The sequence below is a fragment of the Euwallacea similis genome, chromosome 16, assembly GCF_039881205.1.
Source record: "Euwallacea similis isolate ESF13 chromosome 16, ESF131.1, whole genome shotgun sequence".
NCBI lineage: Eukaryota > Metazoa > Arthropoda > Insecta > Coleoptera > Curculionidae > Euwallacea > Euwallacea similis.
In genome coordinates, this window is record NC_089624.1 from 3650960 (window position 1) to 3670939 (window position 19980).

Consider the following 19980-nt stretch of genomic DNA (forward strand, 5'->3'; position numbering starts at 1 on the left):
TTACCATAGGAACACATCTTCAATTCCTCTTCGCAACCAGGCATTTTTGGGTTTTTAATGGCAATCGTCATTTAGCTTTCATCTGTCACTATCATAGATATGTCATCAACCTTATTACAATTCACAAGGAAGCTGTATCAGATCGTTACAAGAAGCTTTCTGGGGAACCACATTGCTAATTTGTGTTTGCGAATTGTAGTATTAAATCGAAACGGCTCATAACCCGTTGGTTTAGCGGTAATTTTAATGACTAATTAATGTAAGATTAATGCTCTTAAGCTGCACTCTAAAAAAATAGTTTATTTCTTTAGTTGAAGAGAACTATCATGAAGTTTCTGGACTTTCAGCTTGACACTAGATTGGATCCAAGTTAAAAGAACACATGATCAGTTGTTAAAATTTTAAGACACTATGTCACAAAAATGACTAATTTGTGAGCATTAGGTTATTAATCGAACAGAATCTTACAACTATCTATTACCCATTTCATTTTGGTACCGCAATTCAAAAACTCCCTGTATGGGCATTATAACACCCAATTAAGTAAAACTGAACTTACCTTCTTTATGCCCTTAACAATCTACAGTTTCTACACATACTTGTTTAGGAATTTGGGGTCAACTCTACCAATTTTATTCATAATTAAAAACTTAAGGGTCATACTGCTGGCATGTTTTCGCCAATTTCTCTCAACCAATCTGATAAACAGACAAACTTTGATTGGCAAGACATGTCATAGAGCTTTGTGTGATTGCATAGAACTGCTCTTGACATGCAGTGTTCCATATTTGTAACTATTAATAAGAATTCATTTGTGGTAAAGAATACTTTTCTCATTTCAGTCTTATTTCACACTATTGAAAGATCAGTTGCATCTATCCACTCAATGTCATAAATAAGGTTGCTGGAGCTATATATCTTGATTTTTTCATTCTCCACTTCCACAATTTTAATCATGAAATTCACACTAATGGTGGCTCCTTGTCCAAGTGGAAATAAGTTTTGAGTGAACCCCCTAACTGGACAAGTTTTGCCCACTTTTACATTACTTACCAGAACCATTTTGAAAAAAAACTTGTAGTCATCAGTAGCAAACTAGCAGCTTTTTAAACCTTGGACTTAAGCCAGTAGCGTTGAAATTTAAAACATTGCCATACACAAGACAGCTAATTCGCATTACATAGACATATTATTTCATGAAAAATTGAAATCTTCTTGGTGTCTGATCACACTTATCAGCCTCAAGTAATTCTTAAGTAGGTTTAAAATAATTTTATTGCACATTTTGAAGGGTGTGTATTTACTGTCTTGGTATTTTGTAGGACTCTTGTTAAATATATGCATAACGCTACATAATTTTTAAACTGTAATTCATTAAAGCAGCTGTTAATCGCAAACTAAAGGAAATATATTATTTCACTTATAGATTTTTCAGGAAAACATCAAAATAAAAAAAATTGTTCCATCAAATGTCATGAATCGTATCTGTCATAACTGCATTTTACTAATTGCGTGTTCAGTATCCTCGGGTTGGCAATGATTTGGTGTCAGGGTTATGTCAGAGCAGAAGATGTGTTCTGTCAGAACGTTTATTTTGTTTGGAACATTAGAAAGCTGAATGTTTCGAACGGGTGTGATCTGTTTCCTACTTCATCACTCAGATTATTCAATAAAAAATTTAAATACATGCAGAATTTGTCTTTATTATTTGTCAGAATGAGTTTCAAATATTTAAACTAGGTCATTTCTCGCCAAATTCTTAAAAGCAAAACAAAACGTATTCTGAAAAATCCATTTAAAACCAGTTTAATGAGCTATACAAGACTAACATTTCTGCTGTCGTTCGCTTTCTACTATTTTCCACTATGTGTTTGCAATTTGAAATCTGCTGCCTCTGACATCCACTTTATGAACGGTGGTACTGTTATTAAAGTGAAAAAAATCTTGAACGCCAAAAGCACCACAAAACATTTCTTTCTTGGCAATGGAATAGGGTGGATCCAGCGACAGACCAATGGAGCTCCATATTTTCCAGCAATTATTAAATAATATACCCCGCAACGTAAAAATACCTCGATATAACAGTGATGTTTACTCATCTCTGATAATATACAAATAAATTCTTCGCAATATGTCGAAAGTTAGGCATTTGAGTTAGATATGAAACTCTGGCAAAAGGTCCAGCTACTTTTCCAACCTATTTCTAATGTACAGTACGTACTATTTCAAAAATGTTTGATTTGCTGGGACTATTAGTCAAATTAGCAACATGCTTACCCTGCTTAGAACATTTATGGATGTCAATCGCTAGATGTTTTAAGCTTCATTTCTATTAGTTATTTTATTTTCATATTCTTCCCATTTACCTATATTCCCATATAAATAATCGCTCCCTTTACTCTCTCACCTGAGAAAAAGAGTGATTTAGAATACTAAATCTGGAATATTAGGCGATTCGTACCATATAACTTTAAATACCAGAAAGTAATAGTGGAGAAACTGGAGAGAGGAAATGAGATCATGGTTTTGTAGGTTCCATCTTTAGAATATAAAACATGTTTTATACTTTAAGGCCCCATCCTATTCAGGAATTTAAAACAATTTGATCAACCTTGAGGAAATTAATACGAACATACGTCATTGCCAAAAAGCAAATTAAAGTTTAGTGAGAGACACAAATCAGTGATGAAACTTTTATTTAAAAATCAAAAACTAACTATTATCTAAAATATCAATATCAATTTATTATCAAAAATTCTCAAGTAATCTGCAAATAGTTCCAAATAATTTAATCATAACGCATGACGGATATTACTACGCAGACGCAGACAAATCCGATCACGACCGATTCTATTCGGTATTCTTCCGTTTCAGTTCAATCGCCATCTTGAAGTCGTGGAAGGTGTTTCGATTGGCACAGTGTGCGTGTTTGCAAGTCGCAAATAATTTGTGTTGTTAAAAAGGGATAAAAATGGGGATATGACTCAATTTGTGAATAATCAGTCATACTAGTGCTTTAAGGTAAGTTTCGACATTTCATTTTTCCTTTTAAAGCCGAATTCGTGAGGTTTTAATTGCACCATACGACGACATTTTGACTGAAGTGTCGGTTGTACGTTTTAAACAAATGGACGGCTTTCAGCGGATATAATGCGGGCAGTAATTAGTGTATTTCAATGATTATTGTGCCTAATCCCGTTCACAGTAGTAATATTCTGAAAATATTCAAAAGTTCTTAAGCATTATGCTGGTACAAGGTTGTCATACTTATAAACAATAAACTACCTGGTGGGAAGTCACAGTACCACGTGCCTGCTTGTTGCCCCAAATTCCGTATTCCGAATCTGAAAGAACATTTTATTTTTAGTTTTTCGGAGCCCGGTTCCTCAGTCTTTTATCTGTGATATTCAACTAGTGCAAAATGACGACACCCGAGGTGATTAAGGCTGAATACATGTCCAGTTTAGCAGACTTGACTTTTAACAGCAAGCCTCTAATCAATGTTCTAACCATGCTGGCAGAAGAAAACTTGCCCAATGCCAAGATTATAGTACAGGCCATTGAAGAGCATTTGGCTAAGGTTAATGTCTTATTTGTTATTTTAGTAATTATAGTTTTATACAAAGACTTTTTCAGAAAGTTACTCAGGTTCCTTATCCAAATAACTATTAGTAACCTTGGTTTACTCAGCTTCTTACATTTTAAATTTGAAGTAATCGAACATTCCAGAAGTAGTTCACTTGAAATCTAGTTAACCTGAATAACTTCCTGAAAAACCTAATATTTGTATCAAAGTTTGACTCAATATTTTTATCATGGGAGTCCAAATCAGTGCTTTATAGAGCTGGCTAGTATTTATAATTATTTATTCAATTTTAATATATTAGGAGTAAATCTCCTCTAAAATATGTATAGACGATTATTGCATCTTCAATTCCACATTGATTGTTAAAGATTTTTGTTGCTCTTTTGCTGGTAGTGTTAACAAATTCTAGAACAACTTACCCTCAAATACCAACATGTCTAAGGTGCAATGTTGGTTCATTAATTGCACAGTACTTGTACTACTTGTAAACCCTGTTTTCTTTTTCCTCCGTTCCTTATTACCGTAGATGATCTACTGTGCAGCTCTAAATTATTTTCCCATTCACTTTTTAACAAATTACTTTTTTTTTAAATTTAAAAGCACCATTAATAGGACAAAAAATATTGTCTTTTGACATTGGTTTATTTTTTTAAATGTTGCTTACGTCACCGATAGCACGAAATAACCGATTTAAAAAAAATTGAAACATTGGCCAAGTGATGCTTCAAATTAAAGGTCTTTTAAAACTACACTCAATGGTGTAATGCAATTCAAAATCTATCAATTAATTTTAGAGAAACACGTATAAATTTAGTAAAAAATGCAATACAAACTCAGTACATAAACAATGAAAAAACATATTTGTTAATAGGAAATTGGTAAGATAAATCTAGAAAGGATTGTAGGGACATTGCTGCCCAATTTTTTATAAAGTATGTGTTTTTCTCTAAGGTATTTGAGAAAGCTATGAGCGTAATATTAGAACAACATTTTAAAAATAAAAACATAACTAGCTCAAATTAGCATGGGTCTAGAACAAGTAATTTGTCCACAATTACAGTGGCTTCTGATCTCTTAAATCTAATTTATTGCCATGTTGACTTGTTCAGATCTGTATTATCAGTCATTTTCTATATGAAAATACTACAAGCACTTCCCACAAAAGAGTCAACATATTACTAAATTTGATCCTACATTCAGAAAAGAAGGGTATAAGTTAGATATCCGCAAATTGACACTTCCTTGTGCGCCTTGTGCAAGGCTGATGTCACTTCAGTGCCTCTAACATAAAAACTTTTATTATCTAAGCATTCACAAATCTATAAAAAAATGAATGAAAATTTTCTCAATAACAAGAACAAATTTAAAGTGGATTCACCTAGCTCTGGGAATGTGTTGTTAGTGCCAGGAAACCTGGCGAAGTAAATGCCCCTTTGATTCAACACTTATTGGTTGTTTCACACATTTGAATGATCAGAGTCAGGATTCCGATATTAACTTTTAAGGCCAGGATCCTAGAATTGGATTTTTTACTACTTACTTTCCTTTTATCAATTTTTATGCTTTAAACTTAACATTAAATATGCATTATTAATAACATTAAATGTGAAATAATGTTCTATTAATGTGCCACAAAATGCCAACTGTAGCCTGACATTGCTAATTAAAGAAGTTTGCAGAATTACTGCTATCACTAAGATAAAGATGTAAAAGACATTTTACAAATTATATCTTTTAGCGTTTCATTGAATAAAAAATGTAAATTTACATCATTTTTTTACTTTTAAATATTCTCTTATTTATTTAATTGTATCCTTACAATTTGAAAACAGCTCCATAACTTTCTAATTTTATTTGAGTCTTATCTCTTTAAGAAAAAGACCTAGAAATTGTCTAATTAAAAGGAGAAGGCCTGTACAGCAAAATTAATGTGTATGTGTTTCTTCAAACTTTTCCTGCTTAATAGTGAAAAAATGGGAAGTAATAATATTTTTTTTAAGGTGCCAGTAAAGCATATATTCTATTATCTCACAAAAATAATTTCACCATTGTCATGTAGTGACCGCGCTTTTATTGATTTAATTTTACTACTGCTTCATTCATTAGGCCCCTGCGAACGTTTTTAAATATTAGTTAAGTTTATGGTTTAATTTTAAATATTTAACAGAAGAGTATCTTGTATTAAGCACTTATTTGGGTACTTACTTAGTTCTTTTTATTTCAAACTGAATATGAAATTGTGTGCTAAAATTTAACCAATATATTCTAAATAAAATGTGATTTTTTGATATCTATAAAATTCTCTCTTCCAATATGATTTATTGCTTTTATAAAAGTTTAAATTTGACAGTAGGATTTTATAATTGATGATATGGAATATGAGTATATTGAAAAATAACATTCTTCACGTTTTGCCACCTGATGTAATGGAATTGAAATTATTATTGTATCCATGGATTTTTGACATATTGGTCTGTGTTCTATGACAGAAATTGACAAATATTTCAAGTTATCTTTGGATGATAGGGTATTTTCTTTTCTTATGAATACACTGAAAAGGTTTTGTGTAGGATAATCCATAATTTTCCGTGGAGGAGCATTATGCATTACACAATTAGTAATGTTTAATCATTGAACAGATTTTATGTAATCCATTTTAAGAAATAAATTATGATATGTTTATTACTTATTAACTAATAGTCCTAACAAACATATATACTATACATTTTTGTGGACAGGATCCAAAAACATTATGATTGGACTGTTCTATATACAAGTAGTGTTTTCTCTTTCCAAATATAGGTTGCTGTTGACGTCAAATTGCCAATTTTATACCTAGTTGACTGTATAGTGAAGAATGTTGGACAAATGTATACTAGCATCTTCAGTCAAAACATTGCATCCACATTTTGCACAGTTTTCAAAGTGGTAAGTTTCTATTTTATAAAATGTATGTATGTAGATTTACCAGCATTGTTGAAATAAAAATAGGGATCGAAAGTATAACAATTTGTTGTGTAGAATTTGCTCTGAATTGTGTAGAAATTGCTCATAAATTAGTGGTTAAAAAAAGTTAATTAAGCATTCGTTATCAAAGATTGTTCATTTAATCAAAGACAAGACACCTAAGTAATTTATTGTTATCGTTGTTTATTGATATTATTTATTCTGTACTTTGTGGAGCTTAATCATACTTGTATCATTGGGTAAGGTTGACGAGAAGACCCGACTAGAAATGTTCAAGCTACGTCAAACATGGAACGACGTGTTCCCTCAGATGAAACTTTATGCAATTGACGTGCAAATCCATCAAATTGATCCGGCATGGCCGGTTACTGCGCAGCCCGCAAACAGCATTCATCTCAATCCCAGGTTTCTGATAAATTCTGTGAGTATTTCCCCTGCTACTCTATTCACGATATAACTAAATAACTAATTATTTTTGAATGATAGACACCTACAAGTCAGTCCAATAACTACCAAAAAACAGAACCCTCAGCAACTCCAAACTCAGTTCCTTTGAAACCAGCGTTGTCAGCTACATCACCCCCTTCTGCTGATATGGAGACGTTACTAATGCAAGAGCAATTAATTCAGAAACAGAAGGAGTTATTGGTTTTACAGAGGAAGACTTTGGAACTTGAAGTGTTGCAAACCCAAGTCAAGTTGCAAGAACAGATAAAAGCTGGGGGCCGACGGCCTCCAGTTAACACTGTGAGTATTATTTGGTATGGTTTCTGAAAAGGTTTTATGACATTGAGTAAACCCTTCTAGAATATTCTTTTGGCACCTGAAGTAGCCAATCAGCTGATTCCCGAAGTTATCAATAACAAAGTTAGGCCTTCGGGCATTGTAAGTTTGATTTGCCTAATTTAAGTTCCAAGTATTTTTTGTAATTGTTTGCTTTTTTCCAGGCATATCGTGCTTATGGTCAACCAAAAATCAAACCCGTAAATCCAGCTTTAGCCTCGGCTCGTCCAAGCAGAGATCCCAGGTTAATGCGTCGGCAGCAACAACAAAAGTTGCAACAACTGACCCAAAAAACGCCAGTTGTCGCTACAACTTCTAGTATGCACGATCAAAAAGTTGCAGTTCTTGAAAGTAATAAAAATCTACACAATAAATCGAGTGTAAGAGATATTCCTAGAGACCCTCGCTTATCAAAGAGAGGCAACAAAAAATCAAAATTCTTATCCAAATCCCGCGAACCATTTTCCGATCAGAAGTCGCGTAATGTCGATAAACTATCGGGCGCTCTCCCTAAATTAAACCCTAGCTCTAGTAGTAGCTTGTCCAGTGGCGATTTAGATTCGCCTCCGAAAACTAAACGGTTGTTGGATAAACACAGAAAACGTGAAAAACCGCGGGAATTTGATAGTGCCTCGTCCACCAAAAGGGGAAAGTTGCAAAACTCGAATAAGGAAGCCAGAAAGGAAGAATCTATGGGGGTTAAGAATGAAGTCCCTGGTAATTTTGTGAAGAATGTAAAGAACACGAATTGGAATTATGTGGGGCCCAATTTGGCGGGAAACACGGCCTCTGTCGAGGACGAAGATTTGCGTTTAGCGTCGACAAGCAGTCAGAACGATAATTCCATTAAAGTTAATAGTGAATCAGTTCCAGCCAAGCAAAAATGTAAGTATCATTTTTAATTAAAGAAACGCGGCTTTAACGAAATAGCTATAGATAATTCAAAAGAATAATGTAGCATTTCGAACTTTATTATATTAGGTCAGTGCGAGTTTCATAATACTCAAAATACATTAAGACAAATTTTCTAGGATTTTTTTCCTCATCTGCTGCCAAATTATCTGAATAATACTTGACGTTAAAGATAGCTAATGCCATCTTACGTAATGGAGAAAATAGCCTGGTATTGGTTTAAATTTTAATCGCAGATGTATATGTTTAGCTCTTCAGTGACATTATAAGAATAACATTTCCTTTAATAACCTATAGCATTTACCGTTGTTTTCGGTTTTAATTGTGAATAGGAGCTGTATTCATCCTTTATCTGCATGTTGGTATTGCTTTATAATAGGTGTTTAGTACTCTCTACAATCTAACAAAAAGATTCTGGCAATTGTTTATTGACAAACGACGCAATGCTTCGATTCACTGATAATTGACTAAATTTGTACATGATTTTTTAGCCCTTGAACCAACTCCATCACATATTTCCTCTCCTTTAAACAAACCAATGGATGTAGATCTGAGGCCACGACATCATCACCTTTCTCCCACTTTGCCTAAGAAGCGAACATCACCTGAGGTGTCCAAGCAACCATCAAAGAGAAGCAGGAGTTTTGATGTGTATGTTTTATAGCTTTGCGAATAATACAGGTTTTGAATTAGTTGTTCGTTTGAATCTTTCAGTTTATTTGGCAGTGAAGATACCGATTTGCGACAAATTGCCGTTCAAGCTGAGGAGGCTCGTGAGAATGGAGCTATTGATAGACCCGCAACACCTCCCCCGCCAATTATCTCTGCAGAAAAATCAATTCAAAATTCTGTTAGACGGGCTTTACCTGCATCACCAATAAGAAGTGATTTGGATGCCGTCAGGGCCAAGTTGGCCAATGTCACCAATAGGGATAAAGTATTGAGTAGATCATGTAAGTTTCTTTCACTTTTCTTGGTTTTCATTGGCTACAACTCTAACAATATTGTTGGATTAACAATGGTCATAACAGTCAGGTCGTTAATCTAGTCACAGCAAGTATTATAACTCAAGTACCCTATAAGAGAAATCATTAAAATTAGGAAATTAATTACTAAAAGTTGAAAGCTGCAGTTATGAGTCCCCAACACCCTAGCCTGTTGTTCGTGTCAGGCACACAGCAAGAAATCAAAAGGGAAATAATTAAGTTTAATAATAAGTGTACAAATAGAAACTGAGCACTTTTTTGTGATATTAAGTTTTATTAAAAATATATTTATTTAAAATCCTAATCATAATTATCTCGAATACTATCTACGTTCTTTTGCCATTTCTTGGGCAGATGATGGATGCTCTCGCGGTAGGAGCTTAGTGATTTCGAGGTAAGGTATTTTAGTTATCGGGCCATTTTCAAACATCTTCAAATTTAGAGAAACTCTGGTTAGTTAGATGAGACTGCATTGATTTGAATAAGTGAACATTGGAAGAAGCCATATCTGGAGAATACGTCGCATGTTGGAGAATTTCCCAGAATAAGAAGATAAGTTCCTATGTCGGTTGTGCTATATGTGCACAAGCATTTTCATGCAGCAATATCACTTCCGACTTTTGTGGCCCATAAATGGTCTTTTCTTCCAAAGTTTCACTTAATTTGATCATTAGGTAACGATCATAATAATGTTCAGTTGTAACAGGTTGATCAGGTTCTAGTGGCTTTTAGTAAATAACTCCCTTCCAATCCTACCAAACACATAGTAACATTTTTTTGGCATGGATATTCGGTTTTGCAACTGACGTGGATAGTTGACCTGGATCAATCTTTCCTATACTTAGGATTGCCATGCAGTATTTACTTTTCATTTCTCGTAATAATTTTTCTCAGAAATTTCTTTCTTTTATATCGAGAAAGTAAGCTCATGGAGATGACAGCTCTTTGATTTTTGTTGTCTTAGGTTAGCTTGTGAGGAACCCATTTTCTCTTTTTTTTGTATCTTTCTCATTTCATGAAATTGCTTGTTTAGTCACTCTTAACTGTTCTACAAATTTGGCATGGATTTTCGTTCAGTAAAAGTTCTTCATCTTCAAACTTTTTCTACACCTGGACGTGGATCGTTCTCAAGACAAAAATTTTCTTTGCGAATGTTCTCAAACCACCTCCTAACAGTTGAAGCACCAACAGAATTATCTCCTTGAGCCAAATTAATAATTTCTGTAGTTTCAGCAGCATTTTAATTCAGTTTAGAACAGAACACCTATAATATTTTTAAGTTTTGCCTAGAAATATCCATCTCCTATGCATTGGATGAAAGCTTGTAAGTAATTGAAACTTATCATATAGAGAGCAATGTTTAAAGTACACGTGCTCAAAATTGCAGACCAGTTAGATGAGTCTACACATGTATTTTATTGTGGCTAATTTCAATATTCAGTTTCATTTTGTACATCTATCATTTACTCAGACCACACTGCAAAGAACTTGGCGAATTGCTTCGGTTAGTTGGAGGCGAATTCTGCTTGATGTGTCTCAAGAGTCTAGTCACAAGCGAACGTCTCTCCTGACCCTTCATCCTTAACAGAACCTCTCTTGCATTCCATATTCTGGAACACAGCAAATCTAGGCCTGGTCCCTGTGCGCAGCGTTGAGGACTGTATAAAATGCTTCGTTTCTTTGATTATGAATGGTCTGAGAAGGCTCCAAAATTCCACATTAAAAGCCACATCCTTGATTAACGCTCATTTTAACATATTAAAAATTTTAATGTGCAAACTTCCCCTTCTATAAAGAATTTCTGCATTTTTTTTATCAATAAATACTGTGAACATTAAGGTGGCGTCGACGAAGAGGTTGTCATTACCCGCTACGAAATCTGTTTTCTTTTCTCCCCTATGTTCACTTGCAGAGGATGTCTTACCAAGACGACTGTTATGTTAACCCGCCTACTCTAATGTGCTTCGAAAGACTCCCGAAAAAGCACTGGAAACCCATGTCGTTAATGACGAATTCTTAACTGAGAAAGCTCATTTTCACGCGGAACAGATTTCCATCTACGTAACATTCATTGTAATCACTATTGAAAGTCAATAATACATTTTTTTGTTGTTGAAAATAACTCGGTGCGGAACTAAATTTCACAGGGATCATCATAGTTCATAAAAGTTATCGCTGTGTCACTCTGGCAATCCCGTTTATGCAAATAGATTTACTGATTTCTCCTTGATGAATTGTCAGTTCTTGAAGATCTTGTCCAGGACATCTGGAAACGAACCTTCTGAAAAAGGCCACGCCATCTTGGTAGTTCTTGCTAATACATTCTGGGTCTGATCGGTTGCTTCTCTTGAAGAGTTGACGGTTGTGCATTGCGCTTTTTTACTCCTCTCCAATTATCTCTGACAAGTTAGTTAGTTCAGGTTAGCCTAAACTGAGTTACTTCTTCCATGGAACTGATCGAAATTCCTATTATTTGTCCTTGGAGGTATAGTCTCCGTATGTTGCGGAGCATCTTGGTGAGCATTCAATCTCTCGTCTTTGTTATTAAACAATGATAACGGAAAATGCGATTGAGCTTTTATAGGTTCAGTAACTTCAAATAAAAATTCATCGTCGCTGTTGATCTTAGAGACGCTATTAAATAATTGTTTACGGTCCTTCTTGGCTTCGCACGATTTTTATTTATTTATTTTTTGAATTCTAGTCAGGCTTTTTCGAGCATTTGTTTGCCTTCCTCGGTGATTATGTGACCCAATTGGATACTTTTGTCTTCCTCTAGAAATATCGTGACTGTACTTTTGATTTAGACACAAATTTTGGTCCGCTGTATTGGCTTATTGAAGCTTATTCTTTTGGACTAGAACAAATTATTAATATTTAATATTACAATGAAAGTTGAAAAGCAAACAAGAGTAAGTAGAATAAGGAGCAGATTTACATTGAAAGATTTGCGGAACGGAAAGTATTAAATAATCGGCGCCTCGGACTTTTGTAATGAAGAAATTTTTTAATCCGTTCTTGTTACTAATCTGTATCTTTTTAATCCAGTCTTGTTATCAAGCAAAAAATAAAAATTCTTTAGGAACATCTGTGTTTCATTTTATGTAAGGCCCAGGGTGTTTTCCAATAGCTGTATTTAGGGATTACTGTATTACTGATGACCAAGATTCGAAAATTTGGATATTTATACAGTGTTATATACAGTTACAAAAATCCGGGATGTTACATCAGGAACATTCTACACATTCGTATAAGGTAAATATGCAAATAATTTTTATTATAATTATTTATATTTTATTTATGTTTTATTATAATTAGGCACATTAACATAGTTCATAGCTGGACATGTTTGTTTAAAAAAATAGTTTTTTATGGATATGGCATTCTAGTGTCAAAAATTAACAGTATAAAAGAGTTTTGGCGGATGAAAAACCTCCCTCCTCCTCCTTCTCCTATTCTGGACACTTCAAACCATTGAGTATTTAAACATTTCTATTCTACAGAATTATACCGGATCCAACTCTGTTGCTTTTCCTTAAATCGTCCGTAGGGGAGGCTATTTAGAAAAAATATTTGAAATTTGGTGTTAAAAGTGTAGAATACGCCCCTGAAGTAGCGGCTCAGACTTTTGTGACACCGTGTATAAATATCAAAATTTTAATATACAGAGTGCTTTCCAAACATAGTGCCAATTTAAGGGGATAATAGTTTGGTTAAAATGAAAAAAACGTTCGAACCGGAAACAATTCCTTTCTAAAATAGAGGGTGTTAAAAAAACCTTCCTTGTGTTTCCTAAAGAATTCGATTGTCACAAGAATATTAGATTAACGTATCCTAGTTGATGATAGTCGTTTTCAACAATTTTTATAGATTTAAAAGCGTTTAATTCGAGTTGTATTAAGTTTGTTAAGAGATTTAGTAGAGTTTAAATGTCAATTTTAATCTCAAAAATGAAACAAGGTACGATAAAATATCAAAGGACAAAAGGAGTTGTTTTTAATTGCTATATTTGAAATAATGATGAAATGTGGGAAAATTCATTAGGTGTTACTATTTTTATATAAAATTCCAAAACACCAACTCCCTGGGATCGCTCACCAAATTTCTAGAAGAATTAACGTTTGTAAAGTAATTTAAAGCATTCTCGAGTATAGAATTTAATTTTATATCAAATATTATTAAGGTTTCCTGAATCTGTTCTAAACAAGGTGTTTTGAAAGAAACAAGTTTTATTGAGAGTTCAAATCGTACAATTTCGGAAGCATGTTTCGGTGGTTGTGGAAAATTTTTTTATCAAAATGTGGCGGTTAACATACAATACTGATTTTTGTGGGATCTTGCAGCTGTCAAAATGTTTAAATTTTCCGGTGTAACTTGGAAACCGTAAATTGTAGACTTAAGATGCATTATATAAATTGCGAGTTTAAATTTAACGAGAAATTCGAAAATGACAAGAAATAGGAGTTTCCATTAAAAGTGGCGAAGGTAGTAGTTACTTCAGGTATAACCGGAAGTGCTGCTATTTTAAAAATATTTTACTTTGATTCAAAATGGTCGATTCTAGCCTGAATCCAAATTTCATTCGGCTACGATAGTGGACATTCAAAAATTGTCTAATGAACGGGTTTCCTGGCTAACTCCATATAACCCATACATTCACTTTACATGTATTTATCATATACGCCTTGGAATATCATCAGTTTCTTTGAGCGTTTGCGACATTTAATTACGAAATCATTAAAACAAAATTGTGTGATATTTAGTAGATTGTAGATAATAAAAACTACTAAATTTTAGCACTTTATGAATAGCTAAAAATAGCCAAAATCTTCAAAGCCAAATTATTCATGTGTCGTTAAGTTTAACACGAAGCTATAATTTTCATAGAAACTAAGAATCTGATCAATATCCGCGCTTTATTTCAAATTTATATGGAAATTAACCTGTAGGGTAAAGCTAAGAACACTAATAATTTGGCCCTATGGCTCGGTTTTTCAAACTTCAGGTAATATCCATAGAATTGACGAAATCAAAATAGACCAATGCTCTCTTTTGATACTTAGGTATGAACTTAAACGTTTAAACGTAGGATTATTATTGTTTTTTTAAGTCAATGCACGCTCTACTGATTTCATTTTTAGTTTTCCAATAACGGATGAATAGTCATAGGTACTTTATAAAAAACTATCAGTCAATTTATAGTATACTAAATTGAAAGAAAGTTAAGCTGATAAATCAGACAAACACACTAGTAAGGAATTTATTATTATTTAATTAAGGATAACCACTATATATATATATATATGTCCCGGGTTAATAAGCCTGAAGAATAAAATTGGCCCTACTATTTACTGATGTATTTATAGAGAAGCGAAAAGCTAATGGTTTAGTTTAAGCTACGCCTTTCTGAAACTTTGTGAAAAATAAGTTGAAAGGGGGAAAAAGTGTATTTTTAAAGATAATTCCCAGTGCAACGCGCTTAATCCTATTCTAAATAGTGAGAATGGACTTTTCCCAATCCAATGTCGGCGTAACCAGTGTGCAAAATGTGCATTTGTACAGTTTGCACACATTTTCCTGGAAATTGTTATGTTGCTGACAGACTGCTAGACATGCTATTGGAATTTGATTTAACTTTACCGAAGGGAAACTAGCACAGGGGGAAAATATACTGTGTCCAAGATAAACATGTGGATGTTGAGAAATATAAAAAATTACGCAAAGTAAAACTGAAATCTAATTACAATGTTATACATAGTTACTTAGCAAGTGCGGAAAATGGTACGTTACCGCAAGTTGATTACAGTTGGCCTAACGACAAGAAACGAAGTTCAGTCGGGAGTCGCGTCTGATAAAAACACTTTCGCAGGTGTTAGATATAATATTTTTCAAACGCATGTATGTTTAATATTATTGTGTGGTAAAAAGTTATACCACACGCATATCAAATACCAATAACAATTTTGACGCTGACACATGTCATTTGGGTTTATGTGCTGTAAAATTTTTCGCAATGAGGCACTTAACAAATTACCTTTTTGAAAATTTCCAATAGTTCCGGAAAAAACGAAAATTAACAAAATTTATTTTTAGTTTTCCCGACAACGAACCAAGATGTCTTTAAATTAAAAACACTTTGCTATTGTCACCTTCTCTCACCCACAATATTGAGTTAATAGAATTTCTATCCAACGTTACGGCTTCACACCACTATTTTAATTTCTTAAATACGAACGTTAATCATTTTTCGGCGGTTAATTAATTATTTTATGGACTGAACCAGTACCTGAATGTCAAATACCCATCTCTCGTACCATCTCTCGTATTAAACTTCAACATTTTTAATATGTTTAAGTCTAAAATAAATTGTAAATTCAATTTGTATATTATGAGTATTTGATCTGTGAAAAAAGTTGAGCAGCAAAGATGATCTTTTAAAAAAATTGATTACCATATGAGAAAAATACATTTTTTCAGTAGAATAGAAATTTAAGAAAATAAATTTGATAATGGTAATTCGCAGCTAAAACGTCGGATAGAAAAACTAATGCAATTTTGTAAGTAAGAAACAGTACCAATAGCAAAATATCCTTATTTGAAGGATCTTATTACAAGGGATCAGGGAAAAAAATTAAACGTGTTTTTCAGATTTTACTTTTCTTTCGGATGTTTGGAATTGTTCAGAATTTTCTAATTTTAAAAATTTTTGTTATGCGGCTAATTGCCCAACATCGTTGCAACATCTAAACAGATTTTTAGTATAAAATTTTATTGAAGATCCATTTACCACAGGAATATGTGAGTTAATCACAACGGTCTTGCCCTTCTATCTATTTTATCCTGGTTATGTCCTTTTCAGCTCCTTTTTACAATATACTATAATTTCGGCCAATCACGCTATATGCCTCATGCGTCAGGGGTATTGGCTCCTGATGAGAGCTTCTTGAACAAAGTCTACGATAGTACAACAAAGAGATTTTCTGATTGTCAAGTATAATTGAACTCTAATCCATTTTAGCTAACTTTGATGTATCAAATGTCATCTCTCAATCGTTGGTAACCGCGCCCACCACTGGGGGCTATCAAGTCCAGCTGCCTCCCAACTTGCCATCCACAACGACGTCGCAAGTACCTACAATGCCTGTGTTGAACATAAATGAACTTTTCCAGAAGCTAGTTGCTTCTGGAGTTGTTAAAACTCAGGAAAAGCCTCAAGGACATTTTCAGGAATCTACCCCTATCCCTTCACTAACAAATAACAGAGCTTCAGAGCGAGGTACCATATAAGATTAATTAGATTTTATGATTTTTAAGATCAAATTTGTTTCTCTCTTTAGCTTCTGCGAAACCTCACCAGCAAGAAAATGGAAAACCTCAAAGGCGCAACTTGTCTAAGGCACTAAAACCTCTAACTTTCAACAGACCGGAAACTTTGAAAGTACGCCAAGAGGCACTTTATAACACTATGTATTCAGGAATGCAATGCTCAAGCTGCGGAATGCGATTTCCTCTTGAGGCCAGTATGTGGTACAGTCAACATTTAGACTGGCACTTCAGGCAGAATAGACGTGGCAAGAAGAACTCTAGAGTAGCAAATAGCAGGAAGTGGTACTATTCATTGAGAGATTGGAAGAATTATGAAGAGCTTGAAGATCTCGAGGAACGGGGTATGATTTTTTTTGCACCTTTAAAGGAGTGTTTGCAATTTTCTTTCTTTACAGAGAAAAATTACTTTGACCAACAACAGCAACAAGCCGGAGTTGCAGAAGAGGCCGATGAAGAAGTGGAAATTCCTACAGTTTCAGCCGATCCTAGAACAACCGATGAACGTTGTTACATGTGTAGAGATATCTTTGAGCAGTTTTTCAATGAAGAAAAGGAAGAATGGCATCTACGCAACGCCATTAGAGTGGAGGATAAAACTTATCATCCAGCTTGTTATGAGGATTATCAAAAGTCAATTCTTAATGACACATTGGATGACAGCAGGAATGAGGGAGATTTCCAGAATGACTTAATTCCAGGGCTGGAAATCGTATTAGATGATGAAGATGACGATGACGAGATTGTTTCGTTGATTGATGATGATGAAGAGGTCCCGGAAGATGCTCTTAGTCCTGCAAAGGAAGAAGAAGGTACGGTTTTGAAGCACTTCTATATATTTGGGCGATTAATGCATCGGTATAGTAGAGTTAAAAAAAAGGTTAAATGGGGAAATTTTAAAGAATTTTGTTAGAAAATTATTGCTATTCGGTAAATACATCTTTCGTCTCTTGGTTTTGAGTAAACCGAAAAGTTCTTTTTTCCTTTCACTTTCCCTCACGGATATTAAAGGGACATGTGTCAATATGTATACCAGAACTATGAATAAAAAAAAAATATAAATAAAAACAGTTTACCAAACCGGGACTCATGTCCAGATTATCGCAACGGAAATCCGATATTCTTTCATCCTTGTAAATCTGTACATCATTTGCATTTCATGATATTTTGTTGTATATTATCGCCCAAATTGACATCTTTTCACCATTTTGGAGACAAGATAGTTAAGTTATTGGTAGAGACATATTTATTCAGAGTAGTCTATTGCGTATCTTATCACTCATTTGTTTTTCCTAACACACTTGTAGATTAGCACTTCTTTTCACGATTACTCTCTCCCTTGCTGATGTTTATTTTCGTAGGGAGTCATTTTTACTACACATTTGCTTTTGGAATTATGTGGTATGAATTTTATTATTGTACATACTGTCAATTGTGTCAGGGAATAAATTTTTTTTTCGTCTTTAATAAATAAAACTTTTAGATCATTGCAATGTATTGAATAATTGACTCGTAAAATGTAAAACTTGAATCATAAATATTATTATTGAAAGTAGCTCCAGAAGATGATGGCGATGATGATGACGTTATCCTGAACGAAGTGGCCCCCGTCAGAATTGTTGTAGACGATGATGATGATGAAGTTCCTACAACGGAGTACAATGAGCCTGTAGTGATTAAACAAGAGAAACCTGCTTTGGACGATGATGGTTTTGTGGACGTTGACGAAATCATCACGCTAAAAGAAATCGGACAAGTGAAGATAAAGAGCGAACCTGTCGAAGATGGTAAGCTTCACTTAATTTCCTTTAAGAAATCATTGATTTACTTTACCTTTTTCCCTTACTTACCTTTTTCCCAATGCTTTGCCAGCTCGAAACAGTCAAGGTACTTCAGTAAATTTTCGTTAATGCATTTTCATAAACTAATAATACTTTCTTATAGATTTCCGGGCTGTAGACTTAGTACACACCTCAGACATAAGAACTGACGATGAAAATTCGATCAAAATGACGCCCTGTGAAAAGATCTCTGTTCCAGTGACATCACATCTCCAGCTGATAACCTCAATGGATGGAAACATAGAATTAAGTGCCCCTACAACCGCGCGCTCCACAATAAGTGGAGGAAATAAGATTAAAATAAACATTTCAAAGCCATTACCTGTGATAACCCCCAAGGAAACTAGTGAGACTGGTGATAGTAGTGATGTAATAGTGAAAGCTAGTGAAATTCCCATGGAAGAGCTTGATATTCTGAACTATAAGCCTGCCCTTCAAAACGTGCCCCTGAAAAAGCTACCTCCTGTCCAAAAATGCACCGAGCTGACCGGGTTGTGCTCTATAATGTGAAGTTCTCAATGGGTGTTTTTGGCGTTTTAGTACAATTGACACATTTGCCCGTGTTGAAGCACCTTTTGAGTTCAATTTCTAAGACTAGTCCATAAACTATTTGAGAGTTTAAAGATTTGTATATAATGAGCATTTTTGCCTATAATAGAAAGTTGCAAATTTTTGTATGTTGTTGGAATAAACCATTATTTTGACCATTGTTTTTATTTGGCCTCTCGATGGTCGTGGGTGAAGGTTCGCGTAAAGTGTAAGAAATTTTATTAGGTGTATATATTGGGTGTATCTTCGTATAAGCAATGTAGTCAAAAATAGTCTGGAAATAAAATTCTAGTGAAGCATTTAAACTGTTTTTTTCCCTCTCGCAGAACGATAGAATCCTTATTTGTTGGTAGTTTGAATGTTATTCCCACTTGAAAAAGGGAAAATAAAATTAGAGTGAAAAGAATAATCTTCTGAAGTTCAATGATTTAAACTTCTCTTTTGATAAATTAATAAAGTTCAATTTTTTTTCTGGATTTTGATTTTCTCATTCGGTTATCGACGGTCAGCAAATAGAATATTTTTTATGTAATACAACGGGGTAGCACTAGTTTAGCCTTGGCCATGGCTGCGGTGCTCAAGCGTTCAATTGTAGAGATCTGGGTAAAAGCGCATTTTGGGCACACTCGCTGTGTTAGGGAAGTTCTTCGGCAAGTAGGGTAATCAATCGTTGTCAAAGACACGATCTGGCCTCCTTAGGTCTTTATTCTACGACACACCCCCAGGACGCAGATTCAGATCAGGGCCTCCTTAAGAATCATTCCATCGTGGTGGAGATACTTACCGATCCGTTCCCCAAGTAACTGGACTCCTTTTCCCGACCAACAATCGGTTTTCAGACCACGTGTGTACGCAATCTAACCTCAAAAATAGAGATTCGCGGAAAATTGATAGTGACCATTTAAGAGTGGTCACAAAAGTATGTCTTCAATTGTTCGAATCCAATCATCTCAAGACGTCATTTTTGCGGGTTTTTGCGTTTACAATGACAATCGTAATGTGGCTTTCATCCGTCATTATTAAAGAAATGTCA

At 34.2% G+C, this 19980-nt stretch overlaps 1 protein-coding gene across 2 annotated transcripts; it reads left to right on the forward strand.

The window, feature by feature from the left end:
- Positions 1-2884: 2884 nt before the first annotated feature.
- LOC136414148 (polyadenylation and cleavage factor homolog 11-like) lies at positions 2885-19102 on the forward strand. Of its 2 annotated transcripts, none has more exons than XM_066398002.1 (14): positions 2885-3021; positions 3368-3580; positions 6389-6514; positions 6798-6974; positions 7040-7300; positions 7361-7438; positions 7501-8221; positions 8740-8899; positions 8963-9201; positions 16253-16510; positions 16572-16901; positions 16956-17369; positions 18111-18344; positions 18502-19102. In XM_066398002.1, the coding sequence occupies exons 2-14, from the start codon at positions 3422-3424 to the stop codon at positions 18906-18908; spliced, it is 3564 nt and encodes a 1187-aa protein (XP_066254099.1). In that variant the 5' UTR covers positions 2885-3021; positions 3368-3421; the 3' UTR covers positions 18909-19102. The 2 variants fall into 2 exon arrangements, with proteins under 2 accessions (XP_066254099.1, XP_066254100.1); XM_066398003.1 differs by having other exon boundaries at positions 18114-18344.
- The last annotated feature ends 878 nt before the right edge of the window (positions 19103-19980 follow it).